At 51.3% G+C, this 14,445-nt stretch overlaps 3 protein-coding genes across 14 annotated transcripts in view; 2 read left to right on the top strand and 1 right to left on the bottom strand.

Annotated features, from left to right (window-relative positions):
• The first annotated feature begins 29 nt into the window (after nt 1–29).
• Nucleotides 30–8,230, top strand: xylb (xylulokinase homolog (H. influenzae)). 11 transcript variants are annotated; one of them, XR_009786020.1, is made up of 20 exons: nt 30–1,403; nt 1,581–1,663; nt 2,094–2,163; nt 2,227–2,307; nt 2,382–2,468; nt 2,549–2,677; nt 3,109–3,174; nt 3,250–3,322; nt 4,227–4,345; nt 4,417–4,498; nt 4,632–4,672; nt 4,746–4,861; nt 4,942–5,057; nt 5,137–5,210; nt 5,636–5,732; nt 5,809–5,867; nt 5,949–6,036; nt 6,125–6,138; nt 7,236–7,330; nt 7,727–8,230. XR_009786020.1 is itself a non-coding variant. In XM_061759143.1 (19 exons), the coding sequence occupies exons 1-19, from the start codon at nt 1,347–1,349 to the stop codon at nt 7,793–7,795; spliced, it is 1,587 nt and encodes a 528-aa protein (XP_061615127.1). In that variant the 5' UTR covers nt 30–1,346; the 3' UTR covers nt 7,796–8,230. The 11 variants fall into 11 exon arrangements, 8 of the variants coding, with proteins under 8 accessions (XP_061615127.1, XP_061615126.1, XP_061615133.1 ...); XM_061759143.1 differs by lacking the exon at nt 6,125–6,138 and having other exon boundaries at nt 2,094–2,153; nt 2,227–2,302; XM_061759142.1 differs by lacking the exon at nt 6,125–6,138.
• Nucleotides 8,231–9,856: 1,626 nt separating this feature from the next.
• Nucleotides 9,857–13,695, bottom strand: LOC133470593 (5'-AMP-activated protein kinase subunit gamma-2-like). 2 transcript variants are annotated; one of them, XM_061759156.1, is made up of 5 exons: nt 13,341–13,695; nt 10,866–10,904; nt 10,682–10,788; nt 10,471–10,583; nt 9,857–10,220 (listed from the first exon to the last, which is right to left on the bottom strand). In XM_061759156.1, the coding sequence occupies exons 2-5, from the start codon at nt 10,884–10,886 to the stop codon at nt 9,967–9,969; spliced, it is 495 nt and encodes a 164-aa protein (XP_061615140.1). In that variant the 5' UTR covers nt 10,887–10,904; nt 13,341–13,695; the 3' UTR covers nt 9,857–9,966. The 2 variants fall into 2 exon arrangements, with proteins under 2 accessions (XP_061615140.1, XP_061615141.1); XM_061759157.1 differs by lacking the exon at nt 13,341–13,695 and adding an exon at nt 11,626–11,966.
• Nucleotides 13,696–13,851: 156 nt separating this feature from the next.
• The window catches only part of LOC133470586 (zinc finger protein ZFP2-like), a 7,298-nt gene continuing 6,704 nt past the window's right edge, over nt 13,852–14,445 (top strand). The window contains exon 1 of the mRNA XM_061759141.1: nt 13,852–14,323. The gene's annotated coding sequence lies outside the window, so the exon portion shown is untranslated. The remainder of the gene's footprint in view (nt 14,324–14,445) is intronic.

Genomic DNA, 14,445 nt, shown 5'->3' with positions numbered 1-14,445 from the left:
TCCAAATACAAAACGACTGCTTTGATTTTTCAAATGCGTCTATCGCATTTGAAAAATCTGGACTCTGGAGTGGGATAGCTCCTGTGCCAGTTGCGACGCGGACCTTTCTCTGCAGAAACGCCCCTGAGACGTTTCCCACCTGGCTTTCTCCTCACCCGCCTGCCGGTCAGATCCCCGCTGTAATCCGCCCTAACGCCGCTGTTGGCCGTCAAGGTTTGTCGTGTGCGTGCGCTAATACGACGAGGCGACGAAACATCTACGGGGTCGTAACGGTCCTCTGAGGGAAATCGGAACCACAATGCGGCCCGTCGACATCCCCGCTTTCGTCGAACGGCTTGCGGGAAGAGACTGGAGCGAACGGGTCCATTTGAAGCTTTCAAAGTACTCTTGATACAATCCACGTTAAATGAGGACACAGCACTGGGCTTTCGCATCGGGCTCGGATGAAGCCAAAGCCCGGATTTCCGGCAGCCTTTCCACCGATTGCTGTGCCCTCGACATGAGACCGATCCAGACTGGGCTCACTAAACTTATTTGGATTCTCTGAATAGAAACTTTTCACTGTAACAAGTTCCTTATGTTCAATTCGGAGTAATTATGATTGATTGATAGCTCGAGTCGTGAATAATGAAATACTCTTGAGTAATGCTCGCACAGTGGTGGATTTTTTTTTTAAATCTTTTATTTTAGGTTAGACCTAAGGAAGACCGAGGTCAACTTCTCAACTCGTTAGCTGAAACCAACATTACCGCTAACATACTACATTTTGTAATTACCCCAATGATTTATTATTAGGCACCCCTTTGTCATTTTAGATGTACTATATCAATTATTATTATTATTATTATATTGTTGTCCATTAGGCACGGTGGCCGACCGGTTAGAGCCTCAGCCTCACGGTTCTGAGGACGTGGGTTCAATCCCCGGCCCCGACCGACTGTGTGGAGTTTGCGTGTTCTCCCCGTGCCTGCGTGGCTTTTCTCCGGGCACTCCGGAGTGCGAATGGTTGTTTGTTTGTTGGTCTGTGCCCTGCGATTGGCTGGCTACCGGTTCAGGCTGTACCCCGCCTCCTGCCCGATGACAGCTGGGATAGGCTCCGGCACGCCCGCGACCCGCGTGAGGAGAAGCACTACAGAAAATGGCTGGAGGTTGGCCATTAGTGAGTGACAAGTGAATGTTCAGATTCCCGACGTTGTGAATTGGAACAAGTGAAGAGCCCACCAGGAATGTGGTTGCTCCAAGTGAAGGATGAGAGGCGTCGAGCTACGTCTAACGAGCCATCCAATCACAACGTGGCCCTGTCCCTTTAAAGTACGACTCCTCCCCCTCTGCCCCGTCAGCGCAAGATGGCGGCCGTGCTCGAAGGTGAAGTGTACCTGGGCTTCGATTTCAGCACTCAGCAGGTAAAAACAAAAAACAGACGCTAACTCGTGACGGCCGGTCACTCTATTAACCTTTCCAAACGGTCAAGAATCTCTCTTAATTGAAACATTTGCGATTGCAACACAAACCAAAGTTAGTTATTAACCACACACATTTCCCCAAAACAAACAAATGACGCCATCTTCTGTTTTGTGAAGCTAAAGGTGCTTGCCATCGATCACAACCTCAACGTCATCCACCAGGACCAAGTGCATTTTGACTCGCAACTGCCAGAGTTCAGGTACACTTCTACTACTTCTACTACTGCTGCTGTCATACAAAAAGAACAATCATCTAAAGTTGGTCTAAGTGACTCGTTGAGTTGACTGTTCGGGCTGCATCCTGTTGAGTACAACAGTGACCCAGCTGGGGCCAGCAATGAAAACCAGGTCGGCATCTCCAAATTTGCAGCCTTGAGGTCAAAAGAAAACACAAGCACACAATTGGCAAAAAGCCACGCTTGCGTACAGTTGGTCACATTTTGGAGAAGGACCATATTACCATATGGTACCAGTATGCTTATTTGCATTTTGGATCAGACGATATCGCAACACAGTCTACATGCACATTTAGCCCAGTCAGTTACCAGTTTCACCACATTTAACGAGTTGATGGAACATTAATGATATCTTGATGACTAATCAAATAACTTTGATTTTGGGGGGGTGCAGGACGGAGGGGGGCGTCCACGTGGGTACGGATGGTCTGACGGTCACGTCGCCCGCCCTCATGTGGGTCCAGGTACGAGTTCGTGTGACACGAGAGCCTCGCGTGCACTCGTTAATATTCGCGGGCGCTCTTCAGGCTCTGGACCTCCTATTGGAGCAGATGCGGGCAGCGGGCTTTGACTTCTCCAGGGTGCGAGCGCTGTCGGGCAGCGGTCAGGTGACCTTGTGACCTTTTCCTCACGCTGTCAGTCAAAGTGCTTTGTGGGCAACGTCCTGCTGTCGTCCTCTCAGCAACACGGCAGCGTCTATTGGAAGAACGGAGCGGCCGCGACCCTCCGGCGGCTCCGCCACCATTTCAGTCTGAGCCACCAGCTCAAGGTCTGCGTGCGTGCGTGCGGGCGTGCGCGCGGGCTGGCGGGCGTATACGCTCATGTGCTCGACGGGATCTTGCGTTTCAGGACTGTTTCTCCGTGCGCGACTGCCCCGTGTGGATGGACTCGAGCAGCGGGCGCCAGTGTGCGCGCCTGCAGGAGGCGGCAGGGGGCGCCGCCAAGCTGGCAGACATCACGGGCTCCAGGGCCTATGAGGTCGTCCTCACAAATACACAGCCACGCAAAAAGACATGAGACCACCCTTGTTTCTTCAGTTTTAGTTCATTTTTTGAATGGCTGGTAAAACTAAAAGTACTTTTTTTGGACAATATAACGATGAAAATAGCTGATGGTAGTTTAATTTAAGAGCTGCTATCTTGCAATTGTCTCGATAGTAACAAAAATGATTGGTAATAGAGTTCAGCTTCTGCTTGTCCAATAGGACACGAGTATTATGCAATCGGCTGCATTTTTGTCGCGTGCGTTGTATTATACCTTTAACGGTACCAGACATTAGAATAAACACAAAATTGAAGAAACAAAGCGCTTCAACATTTACATCAGCGCACACACACACACACATCACATCACACAGAGATGTGCTTGTGCTTGTGTTTGTGTTTGTGTTTGTGTTTGTGTTTGTGCAGCGTTTCACAGGAAGTCAAATTGCCAAAATGCGGGAGGAACGACCACAACAGTTCCGGGACACTGAGGTCAGTTGGTGCCCATGGAGCCGAGCACCCGTTTCAGATGTGGCCTGATTGACCTCGGGGTAACCTCTGTTTCAGAGGATCTCATTGGTCAGCAGCTTCGCGGCATCACTCTTCCTCGGCGGTTACGCCGCCATCGACTACAGTGACGGTCAGCGGCCAAAGTTTAATGACACAAACATTCGGGTGCGACGACACTACATTTCAAATACAATCTCTCGTTTCTTTACAAAACTCCGATTTTCTATCACACACTGATGTCGGCTTTTGATGCAGCGCCGCCTGAGGGATGGAAGGTCACGGGCATTCAATGTCGGTTGTGGGCCTCGCCGCTTAGATGCGGTGATTTCTCCAGATTCTCTGAACCTTTGGATGACATTCTGGACCGTAGATGATGAAATCCCTCAATTCCTTGCAGTTGTACGTTGAGGAACATTGTCCTTAAACTGTTCGGCCATTTACAAAGAGGTGAAGCTCCTTTTCTAGCCAATCATGGCACCCGCCTGTTCACCTGCGGGATGTTCCAAACACGCGTTCGATGAGCATTCCTCAACTTTCTCCTGTCGCAGCTTTTTTGCCATCAAATTCGAAGTGAATGATTATTTGCTCAAAACAATTACGTTTATCAGTTTGAACATTAAATATCTTGTCTCTGTAGTGGGCGGCACCGGTTAGAGTGTCTTCCTCACAGTTGTGAGGACCCGGGTTCGATCCCCGGCCCCGCCTGTGCGGAGTTTGCACGTTCTCCCCGCGCCTGCGTGGCTTTTCTCCGGGCGCTCCGCTTTCCTCCCACATCCCAAAAACATGCATTCATTGGAGACTCTCGATTGCCCGTGGGTGCGTATGGTGGTTTGTTTGTATGTGCCCTGCGATTGGCTGGCAACCAGTTGAGGGTGTACCCCGCCTCTCGCCCGATGACAGCTGGGGTAGGCTCCGGCACGCCCGCGACCCGCGTGAGGAGAAGCGGCTCGGAAAACGGACGGACGGATGGATGGATGGATGGATGGAAGGATATTCACCTTGTCACTCATGATGTCAACATATCCATCCTGAAGGTTCCGGAATGAACCTTCTGGACATCAGGAGCAAAAAGTGGAGCGAGGTGTGCCTGGAGGCCGTGTGTCCCGGTCTGGACCTCCTGCTGGGAACGCCGCTGCCGTCCGCGTCCGTGCTGGTGAGACTACGGTCACGAGCGGGTCCCCCCCGGTGACCCGTTCGTGACCTCTAACCCGGCGGGACCTTCAGGGCGCCGTGTCGTCCTACTGGGTTCGCAGGTTCGGGTTCTCGGACACGTGCGCGGTGGTTGCCTTCACCGGAGACAACCCAGGTGACGCTGGCGCGACCTTCCCCTCGGCTCGGCGAGCTGCCTGTCAATCGTGCCGTCGCTTCGCCCGCCAAGAGCGTGATGACTAGGGCGAGATGAGGATGATGATGATGATGATGATTTTCTTGTTCCTCAGCGTCTTTGGCAGGAATGAGACTCCAGCAGGGAGACCTGGCTGTAAGTGTGTGTGTGTGCGTGAGTGCGTGCGTCTTGGTACTAGTGACTGTGCGTGCGTGCGTGTGTGTTGTAGGTGAGTCTGGGCACTAGCGACACGGCGTTCGTGTGGCTGCAGGACGCTCGTCCGGCTCTCGAAGGTCACGTGTTCGTCAATCCCGTGGACTGGCGACAATTCATGGCCTTGTTGTGGTGGGATTTTGCGTTTGCGTGTTTTTGTGTGTTGCCGATGCGACCGACGCAAACACGTGCGCGCTCGTGTGCGTCGTCAGCTTCAAGAACGGATCTTTGACCCGAGAGCGGCTGAGGAACCGCTGTGCTCGAGCGTCATGGGAACTTTTCTCCGCTGCTTTGAGACGAACTCCTCTCGGAAACAACGGATGCATCGGTATACTTCCACTCCTTTCCTTCCGTCAGTACTCCCTTGCTTCCTTGCTCCCTTGCTTCCTCTGACCTCCTGTTTGCAGGCTTTTATTTCGACGTGATGGAGATCACGCCCCCTGCGCTGGGAGTTCATCTCTTTGATGCCGATGACAATGAGGTGGGTGCATTCCGGGGTCACCCACCGTCTTAGGATGTTTCGTACTCCCGGAACGCTGGCGGCTAGATCCATTCCACGCATCCACCATCTACACACACACACACACACACACATGCAATTGTGAAGATCACTGTGCGGCGGACGAATATGCGAACTCATCGGTCTGAGGTTCCGCCTGCGTGCTCGGGACCCGCTTGGGATAAGTCGCAAAAAGCAAATTGAATTGGAATCTTAAATGTGGACCCCCACATGTACTTGAGCGGCGGAAGTACATGTTTTTGTTTTTTAATTTTGCCTTATCGTACTCTTCAGAGTCTTCCAGGTTGCTTGATTTATTTTACGTTTTCAAACCCCCCTACAATGTTTATTTTATAATTTTGGGGGGTGTTTGCATGTGTGTTGTGACAGTTCTCGTTGTCCCGCAGGTGGCGTCCGTGAGCGCTCAGATGGAGGTGCGGGCCCTGGTGGAGGGTCAGTTCCTGTCACGCCGACTCCACGCCGAGCATCTGGGTTACTCCGTCGGTGCGAACACACACACATATTCCCCAATAGACACACACACACACACACATCTCCCATGAGTCTCGTCTGCTTTCAGTTCCAGGAAGTCGAATTTTGGCAACGGGCGGAGCCTCGTGTAACAAAGACATCCTGCAGGTCAGTGGGAAAGCTGACGCGCTAATGATGTACGATTGTCATGCCAATCTCGCGCAATATTTGTGTATTCGTGCGTTTCAGGTGTTGTGTGACGTGTTTAATGCCCCAGTTTACACCATTGACGTGTCCGACTCGGCTTGCCTCGGCTCCGCCTACAGAGCGCTGCACGGTATGCTAATGCTAGCCTTTTGTCCACCTTGGATGCTGACAAAAGTGTGACGTGTGATGATAACGTCCTCATTCTTCTTCTCTGCAAGCGGAAGGAAGGAAGGTAAAACGGGAAGAAAGGAACAAAGGAAGGAAGGAAGGAAGGAAAGACACTTGGGCCAGGAAAAGTGAAGGAAGGTAGACAAGGAAAGAAGGAAGGAAGGAAGGACACGTGAGCAAGGAAGGAAGGAAGGAAGGAAGGCCCGTACACAAAGACAATCGGCCTGTTTTTGTGAGCAAGCACGTCAAACGCCGGACAATCTAAAGTCTTCTAAGATGATCCTCTAAGATTGTCCTTAGGTCTGAGGTGTGTTAAGAGTGGATTCGGATCGGAACCAGGTCTGGAGCAACAATCTTAAAGATTGAACGTGCGACCTCTCCTCAGTGGTGACGGCCACAATTGTGACGTGCAATAGGATGGAGCCGATCGAGAAAAAGGCAAAGGCCACAAATGGGTCCAAACGTGTCTTAGCTGGCAGCACATCTGCCTCGCACTTTTTCAAATCCCAGCCCCGCATGTTCTCCCCGTGCCCTCTGTGGGCTTTCTCCGGGTACTCCGCTTTCCTCCCGCATCCCAAAAATATGCTTGATATGTTGATTGAAGACTCTAAATTGCGAATGGTTGTTTGTTTCAATGTGCCCTGCGATTGGCTGGCGACCAGTTCAGGGCGTACGCCGCCTCTCGCCAGAAGACGGCTGGGATGGGCGCCAGCACACCCGCGACCCGCGTGAGGAGAAGCGCGACAGGGAATGGATGGATGGATGGATGTTCGTTTTTCAGGGACGTGGCCATTTTACAAGGCTCCCGGCTCCGGTAATCTCCGTAAACCCTCGGGAAACATCGGCGCGTATCCGGAAGTGTTTCTTCTTCGGTTTTGTGAGCTCACGCGAGATTTTGAGATTGGTGGTGGAACAGAATCTTTCTGTGTTGAAAATATCGGAGCACACTGCACACAATTTCAACCAAAACTGTTCACTGCCTGATTTTTTTGTCTTTTTTTTTTTTAATAAATCTTCATGCGTAGGGTCTGGCACAGTCTAAAAATCTTTCAAGATTAGAAAAATCTGTATGTGCCTACCAGGCCTTCGTCGTATTGTGACGATGACTAAGTGTGACCCGAACAATGACCCTCACGCACTGATTGGTCGATGTCCTTTCAGGTGTGCTCGACCAATCAGGAATCTCCTTTTTTGATGTCCTGAAGAAAGCTCCGGAAGCACGACTTGCCGCCACCCCGCAGCCCCGTGCGCAACAGGTACACACACACACACGGGGGCAGTACCAGCTCGATGTGAGCGCCATTTCTTCGTCCTCGTAATCAAACGGCTGGCACAGCCGCAGCCTTCCCTGCTTATGCCCACAAAATAAAAACAACAAAAACTGCTGAGCGCCTAGCTGACAAGAAATACATTGTTATACTTTCATTGAAATATCAGTTATAAATAAATACCATTACATTTTCCTCACAGGATTATAAAGTATATCTATGTACAAGTATATAAAAAAATGCAAGGTATAATAATACACCATTTGCCCAAATGAATGTGTGATTTTCCTTCAACATGGCAGTAGTGTATCACCTTTTGACAGGTGTGCGTGCGTGTGTGTGTGTGCGTGTGTGTGTGCGTACACGCACGTCCGCCCGCATCAGGTGTACAATGAGATGCTGCAACGTTTCGCCCGACTGGAGAAGAAAGTCCTGCAGGAGCTCCGCCCCTGAACAGTTGACACTCACCTGATTGGCCAACATGAACCCGAACTCAAGTTTGTGTTCAATGATGACGAATGTGCAGAATGCATCCCATAATAACAGGACTAGCCTTTAGGCATAATGATTCCGTACACCATCCTGTCACCCCAATTGCACACGTGTGCATGTTGCAGCAGAAAGCAAAGGTTGGCATGCGCGTGTGCAATGTTCTGGCATCAACATCGGGGGGGGGGGCGGGGCCATCTTTGTAATTAGGATGGCGCATTTCTTCAGTTGGCTAAATTAAGACATGGAAGTGATGAACACAACAGACAAACATTTGTTTACACAAACACGAAAAAGTCCTTAAACAAGACGTCACACAAGAATTTTCAATGAGACTAATTGTCTTCATAATGAAGTCGAATACTTGATGAATCTTCATTAAAGAGGACATTATGTGAAGTCGACTTTTGAATTTGATTTGTATACAAATAGTTTTGCAGCTCACCCGTCAAGTTTGAAACTGGACAATCGGGTAAATCTTCAGCGAACTATTTGGGGAACGTGTCTGGGGCGCATTCTGATGAATCCCACTGGATTTCTAGGCAGGACACGCCCTGCTGCGATATGATTGGCTGCTGCATCCTGGTAGGACACACCCCACTGCTGCCAGGCAGGAAAAGAAGCATGCGACTTGAGTTGAATCCCATCAACCGTAACCGTAACAAACTTGTGCTTTTGATTTTGTACAAATGTGATCCATATTGGATGAGGCTCATCTCGGTCCAGCTGCGTAGCGGTAGGGCGGCGGCGGCGGCGGCGGCGCCGTCACCTCGGCCTTGACGACGCGGGCCCAATGGCCTCCAGGCGTCTCCATCTTGTTGCACTTCACGACGCCTTCGAAGTACTGCGAGCGGTGCCGGAGCGCCCGCGTGACCGTCACGTCCAGGCCGCCGTACGTCTCGCCGCTGCCAGGTTCTGAGCGACAAACCACAAACGGTTATCGCCCGGCCCGGCGACCGCTGGTCTAAGAACGTTTGGCGGCTGTACTCACGATGACGTCGAACTTGGAGTAGATGTACGCACGCGCACGCCATATCTAATGCGTCTTCGATATCCACGACTCTGAAAAGCTTTGTGATATTGGACTTTGGATTGACATTTCAGTAATCTATCGTTCCATGTGAACTTTGACCTTGTGTCGACTTTTCAACGTACTCTTCCCCACGATCCAGCGTGATCGGCGTGTGGGTTCCCCCTGATCTCGGTCCACTCCATCAAAAATGAGGAAGCGGGGAATGTTTATTTTCAATGTTTTATTTATTTGTTTCAATGTTTTTGCTTTACCGCTTGTTGCTGTATTTTCCCGGCTTATTCGAGATTTTGGAGGGTTTAAAAAAAGTAACCGTTTTTCACTCCAATTTTAACGGCCGTCAAGCATTCATGGATTGCGGCGATTTGGGGTCGCCTGCGAAGAGCGCGGGTCCGCCTTCCGGTATTTGAACAAGGACACGGACACGTTATACACGTAGTTCCCACCTGGTTTCCAGGCAGGACAATATTACCGAATGCAGGACACGATTGGCTGTTGTATGTCCACGCCCACTTCCTCGAGCGTCTTTTTCACGAAGGCGGCCTTGGGCATCTCGCACGGCGGACGCACACACACACACACGCGCGGTTTACCGAGAGCTCAGCGGCGCCCCCTCCGGGCGGGCGCGGGGCACTCGCAAGGTGTGAAGCGCGTTGCCACTCGACGGGCCGATGACGGGAAGTCGGTGGATCTTGTTCCGGATCAATGACCGCGCCGCCTCGAAGATGCTGAGGCCTCAACACGGAGAGCGCACGCGCCAACTTCCTGTTTGTGGAGCGCGCGGGTACTCCGGTTTCCTCCCGCATCCCCAAAACTCTAAATTGCCCGTGGGTGGGATTGTGAGCGCGCGTGGTTGTTTGTTTGTATGTGCCCTGCGATTGGCTAGCGACCAGTTGAGAGTGGACCCCGCCCCTTGTCCAAAGGCACGCCCGCGACCCTCGTGAGGAGAAGCAGTGCAGAAAATGGACGGATGGATGTTCAGGCGCATGCAGAAATCAAATTCATCACGTTTGAGCGTGACACTGAGCTTTATTTGATATTTTTTCCGGTGTGGCAGGAAACCACTTCCGTAGTAATGTCTCGATTTCAGGTGCAAATAAAACTTTCACAGCTGTCCGCCAAGAGGAAGAGGTGGGGCCAAAGGTGTCAGGTGACAGGATGAGGCTGATGATGACGAAGAGGAGGACGAGCGCCGTCCGGCATCCGGGGGCGACGAGAAGGCTCGCAGACGTCGGGGCTCGACGGCGTACGTCTCCAGGGGGAAGGCGCCCGCCTGCCCGGGGCCGGAGGGGGCGTGGAGGGGGGCTGGCGGCGGAGGGGCCGGGGGGGCCGGAGGGGCCGGGCACGACAGGCTGAAGGCTGGGTGACGATGACGAGCGGGCATGAAGATCAAGGTGAAGATGGACATGCGGGAATCATCAAACAGATGAAAGCTCACACACTTCCACACTCACATTGACACACGTTGACACATACACGCAATAATCACAATCAGCTTTATTGGGCAAGTACGTCACGACAAGACGCATGAGGAAGTTGCCCGACGCGTACACGTACACGTTGAGATACACGCATACATTTCTTCCAAAATGAACACACACACACACACCTCTGGGTTTGCTCCTCTTGGTGCGTGAGAAGAATTTGATGGCGATGGGGGAGGTCGACGTTTGCTGGTTCGATTCCCTGCAGGCAGACCTGAACATCCCACTGAAGCTCAGTCTGGCGCGCGCGCGCGCGCGCGCGCACACACACACACACACACACTCAACATTCCTGGTGCTGGCGTGTAACATCATGTGTCAATCAAGTGCGTTTACCTCCGTGTGGTGGGCGGAGACTCTGCGATGCTTTTATCAGGTGTGGGCGTGGCCCTGGAGGCGGAGCTGCCTGCTAGCGAGAAGTTGCTGCTGCCGTTTGTCGCCCCCTGCAGGAGGACAGACGTACTACGTCGTCATCACGCCATCCAATCCGCCCGGCCGCCCGCCCGCCGCCGCTTTTTACCTTCTTCGCTCCGGTCGCCATTCCTAACGCGATGACGTCCTGCGCGTGAGTCACACGTCATCATCAGCAACAATGATTAAGATGTCGCCTCGGTAACGAGCTCTCGAGTATTGGCCATGTTTTCGCGTGTTTTTGGGAAACATTACGCTAAACATTAGGGGGTCACCTCCGGACACGGAAACGCGCCGTTATGCTTCCTGGCTTTACCGATCAGCGAGTTTTAAAAAAACATAACCGATCATGATAGAGGAACGTGTCTATTTAAATGACCTGTTCATTTACTGTATATACTTGTGGACTTTATTGCTCCAAAAAAGGATATTTCCAAGAAATAATGTGTCTTTGTTCCTCTATTTATGCCGGTGAGGCAAAGTGACAGACAGAACCAATGAATGGTCTTCGATTCGATGGCAGAGAGTCAACGCGGTCATGAATGGATCCACTTTTTGTGACATTTTGGTTTGTTGCTGTGCCGTGAGATTTTTTCAATTGTAAAATATGTTCCTTGGCTCCAGAAAGGTCGGAAATCAGCGCTGGAGTCACATCGTGGATTCTAACCGGTCGGGTCAAACCAACTTGACAACGTGACAGAAATCACTTCCTGGAATTAAACGACTTTATTTGTAATTAAATGACTTGACCCACACCGAAACTTTAGAGCACGATTCGACAGAACGGCGGCATGTTTACGTCCGACCCTTTGTGCTAGCACTAGCTTGCTAGGCGACATAACGCTTTTGTTCAAAGTACGTGAACGTACCTCAAGCGAACGTCCTCTCCTGTGCTGAGCGCCGATGACCACCGGCACACGTTTTCCCCCATTTTGTCCTTAGAATACAAAGTCGGCCGACTTTTTGTCGCTCTTGTTGTCGTCGCCACGGTAACGGGTGTATCCCGGTCGCATTTGAGTTGACGACATAAAGCCCAATGATCGTAAAAAAACGGGATGCGGTGGGATCGGAATACAAGATTTGATTGCAGCAGTCTGACAGCGCAATCGTGAAAGAGCACATTTGTCTTGTCGTCTGATCCGGGCATCACGTGTTGTTTTTTAAAGAACTTTATTGGCCGTCAGATATTTGCAATACTACGTCAAAAGACAAGGATAAAAACTAACTAGCTTTTGGATTCAAATATACTGCGCACGCGGCGACGCGGAGTAAATGTCTTCTGCGGATCGGATCGGCGAATCAAGGCATTAAAGCCGATCGGCATAAAATGCAAAATATCGATCAGCCCGATAAAATCGGTGTAAAGTCTACCGACTACACCGAGCGGACCGCGTCACGGCGCCGGCGGGGGAAACAAAAGATGGCGGGATATGCTTGTACAGTATATCGACAGAAAGAATTCTGTAGCGTTGTCTCGGAGCTCAACACACACGGCGGCCCGGACTCGCAGTCGCTGTTTTGGAACGGTCAGCCATTCGACTCGCCTCGCTCATTCTCGCCGCTGTCTCCATTCCCCCCCAAGCTAACGCGAACGCTGGACAAGTAAAAGCACACAGATTCAGCCCTGGCTTTAACAAAGCAAAAGTCAAGTCCCACCGGGGGAAACCACATTGTAGGCCAGCGCTACGCCACACGCGAAACGACGCGTAGCGAGCGATCCCCCGCGCGGCTCTGGGCTCGCCCGATCGCTGCTTCGTTCGCTTCATACCGAGACGCAGGCGCAAACTTGAAGACGGCGACCAATGAAGCGAAGATCCAACTTCAAGGCTGCTTAGACCGCACAGGCTGGAGCGTCTTGGCAACCTGGATGAATACGCGGACATCCTGTTGCAGTTTCGGCGAAGACATTTTGCACGCTCAATAATGACAAGCCGTGGTTCACTTGACTGCCGAACTAAAGAGGACGCCCGTCGAGGAATTGCGCTAGGAAGCAAGAGAAATGATGCAGAAAAGAGTTAACCTTCCAATTCAATGAACCCAGCATGCATGTTTTTGGTTTTGGGATGTGGGAGGAAGCGGAGAAGGAGGCGTCTTTTTAGGAAAGTCCAAACGGCCGTCTGTTGGCGTACTCGAGCGGCTCCGACGACCGGAGACAAATTCCTCGTGTGTTCTTGACATATTTGCAAATCAAGAGAATTCGGATTCGGAACGGGAGCATCAAAAAGCAGTTCAAGTCAAGAGAAACTTGGATTGCGACAAATGCATTTAGTCACAAAGATGACGTAGACGAGTTCCATTTGCTTTAGCGGGCTGCGTCAAAGTCGAGCACTCAGTCGCACCTACAACAATACTCCTCTCTCCGTAATGACTAACGTTACTACACGTTCAGCACAAACAAGAAAGGCTTTACTCCTAAAAAGTGTATGTCGATTATTGTTGTGAACATGAACACTGCGCTTAAATGTAGGAGCATATCCAAATGTATTTCAGATCAAAGTTCAGTCAAACTTTTCAAACTAAAGACCGAAAGATGAAGACGTCGTGCGGCCCTGGCCTCGAGAGAAGAAGAGTCAAAAGTACGAGCCTGGAGAACGTCGCGCCGTGACCTCCTCAAGGCGCTCGCTTGCCGTCCCGTCCGCCGTCTGCCCTCGTCTCACGCCCGCGTCCTTCTTTTCGCTGACTTTGGCCCACGCCGGCCAATCGCCGGCTCGTGTGTGTGTGTGTGTGCGCAAAGTGGAAGAGTTGCCGTCGTCAGCGAGGTCCCAGAGGCCGGCCGCCATCCCTCCCCTCAAGGACCTTTGAAGGTCACAACACGCGAGATGGCCGCCAGATGGTGTCGTTGATGGCGCGGGACGCCTCGGGTGTCAACGTTCAAAAAATCTGACGATGTCACGGTTTTTGAGACCGCAGGGTAACAGGACCGCGCCCCCTTTACATGGCACTCAGCCTCTCGTCGGGTGCGTCATGTGACGACAACTAGCATGACATCATCTTGTCACGTTATGTTTGCATGTTATTTTCGTGGCGTTTTCATGTCCGGTTACTTTCACGTCATCGTGTTTTCATGTTGTCGCATTATGCGCGAGTTAGCGTGTGATTTATTCTTAGCATGTTTTTGTTGAATTTGTCATGTTATCTTGTTGTCATCTTCTTTCAGCAGTCAAGTCAACATCGTCCTGTCTGAGCGTGTGACGGTGACGTAATAGGTCAACAAATAGCAACTATGATTGTGCCTGGCACCTCTCGATGGAAACAAAGCGTGCGCGTGCGATGCAGAAGCGCTTGCTGGACTGAAATAGACGACGACATGTTTGAGGTGGACCAACACACTGGCAACATAGCCAACAGTTTGGCAGCAGTTCGAAGTGAAAAAGAAAGAAACCACATCCATTGAATGACGAGCCACGAGGGGGCGCACGTGAGCAATAACCGTCGGAGAAACCACTTCCGGAAGAAGAAGACGACGACGACGACGACAGGGAAGTGTGCTGCTGTGCTCTTTTAATCTGGAACCAAATCAACTTTAGTCTTATTCTGTTGCTCGCACGTCGGCAGACTGTTCGACAGGTAACCACATTTTCTTGGGAACGCACGGCGCGTGAGCACGAAGCTACTAGTTTGTTCCGACACCAAGTTGACTTTTTCTCCATTGAATTCGTCTTCAACTTGACGAGTGACTTGATCGTCGC

This window comes from Phyllopteryx taeniolatus, chromosome 20 (assembly GCF_024500385.1).
Source record: "Phyllopteryx taeniolatus isolate TA_2022b chromosome 20, UOR_Ptae_1.2, whole genome shotgun sequence".
NCBI lineage: Eukaryota > Metazoa > Chordata > Actinopteri > Syngnathiformes > Syngnathidae > Phyllopteryx > Phyllopteryx taeniolatus.
Note: the sequence above shows the minus strand (reverse complement) of the source record. Positions and strands in the feature narration are given on the sequence as shown.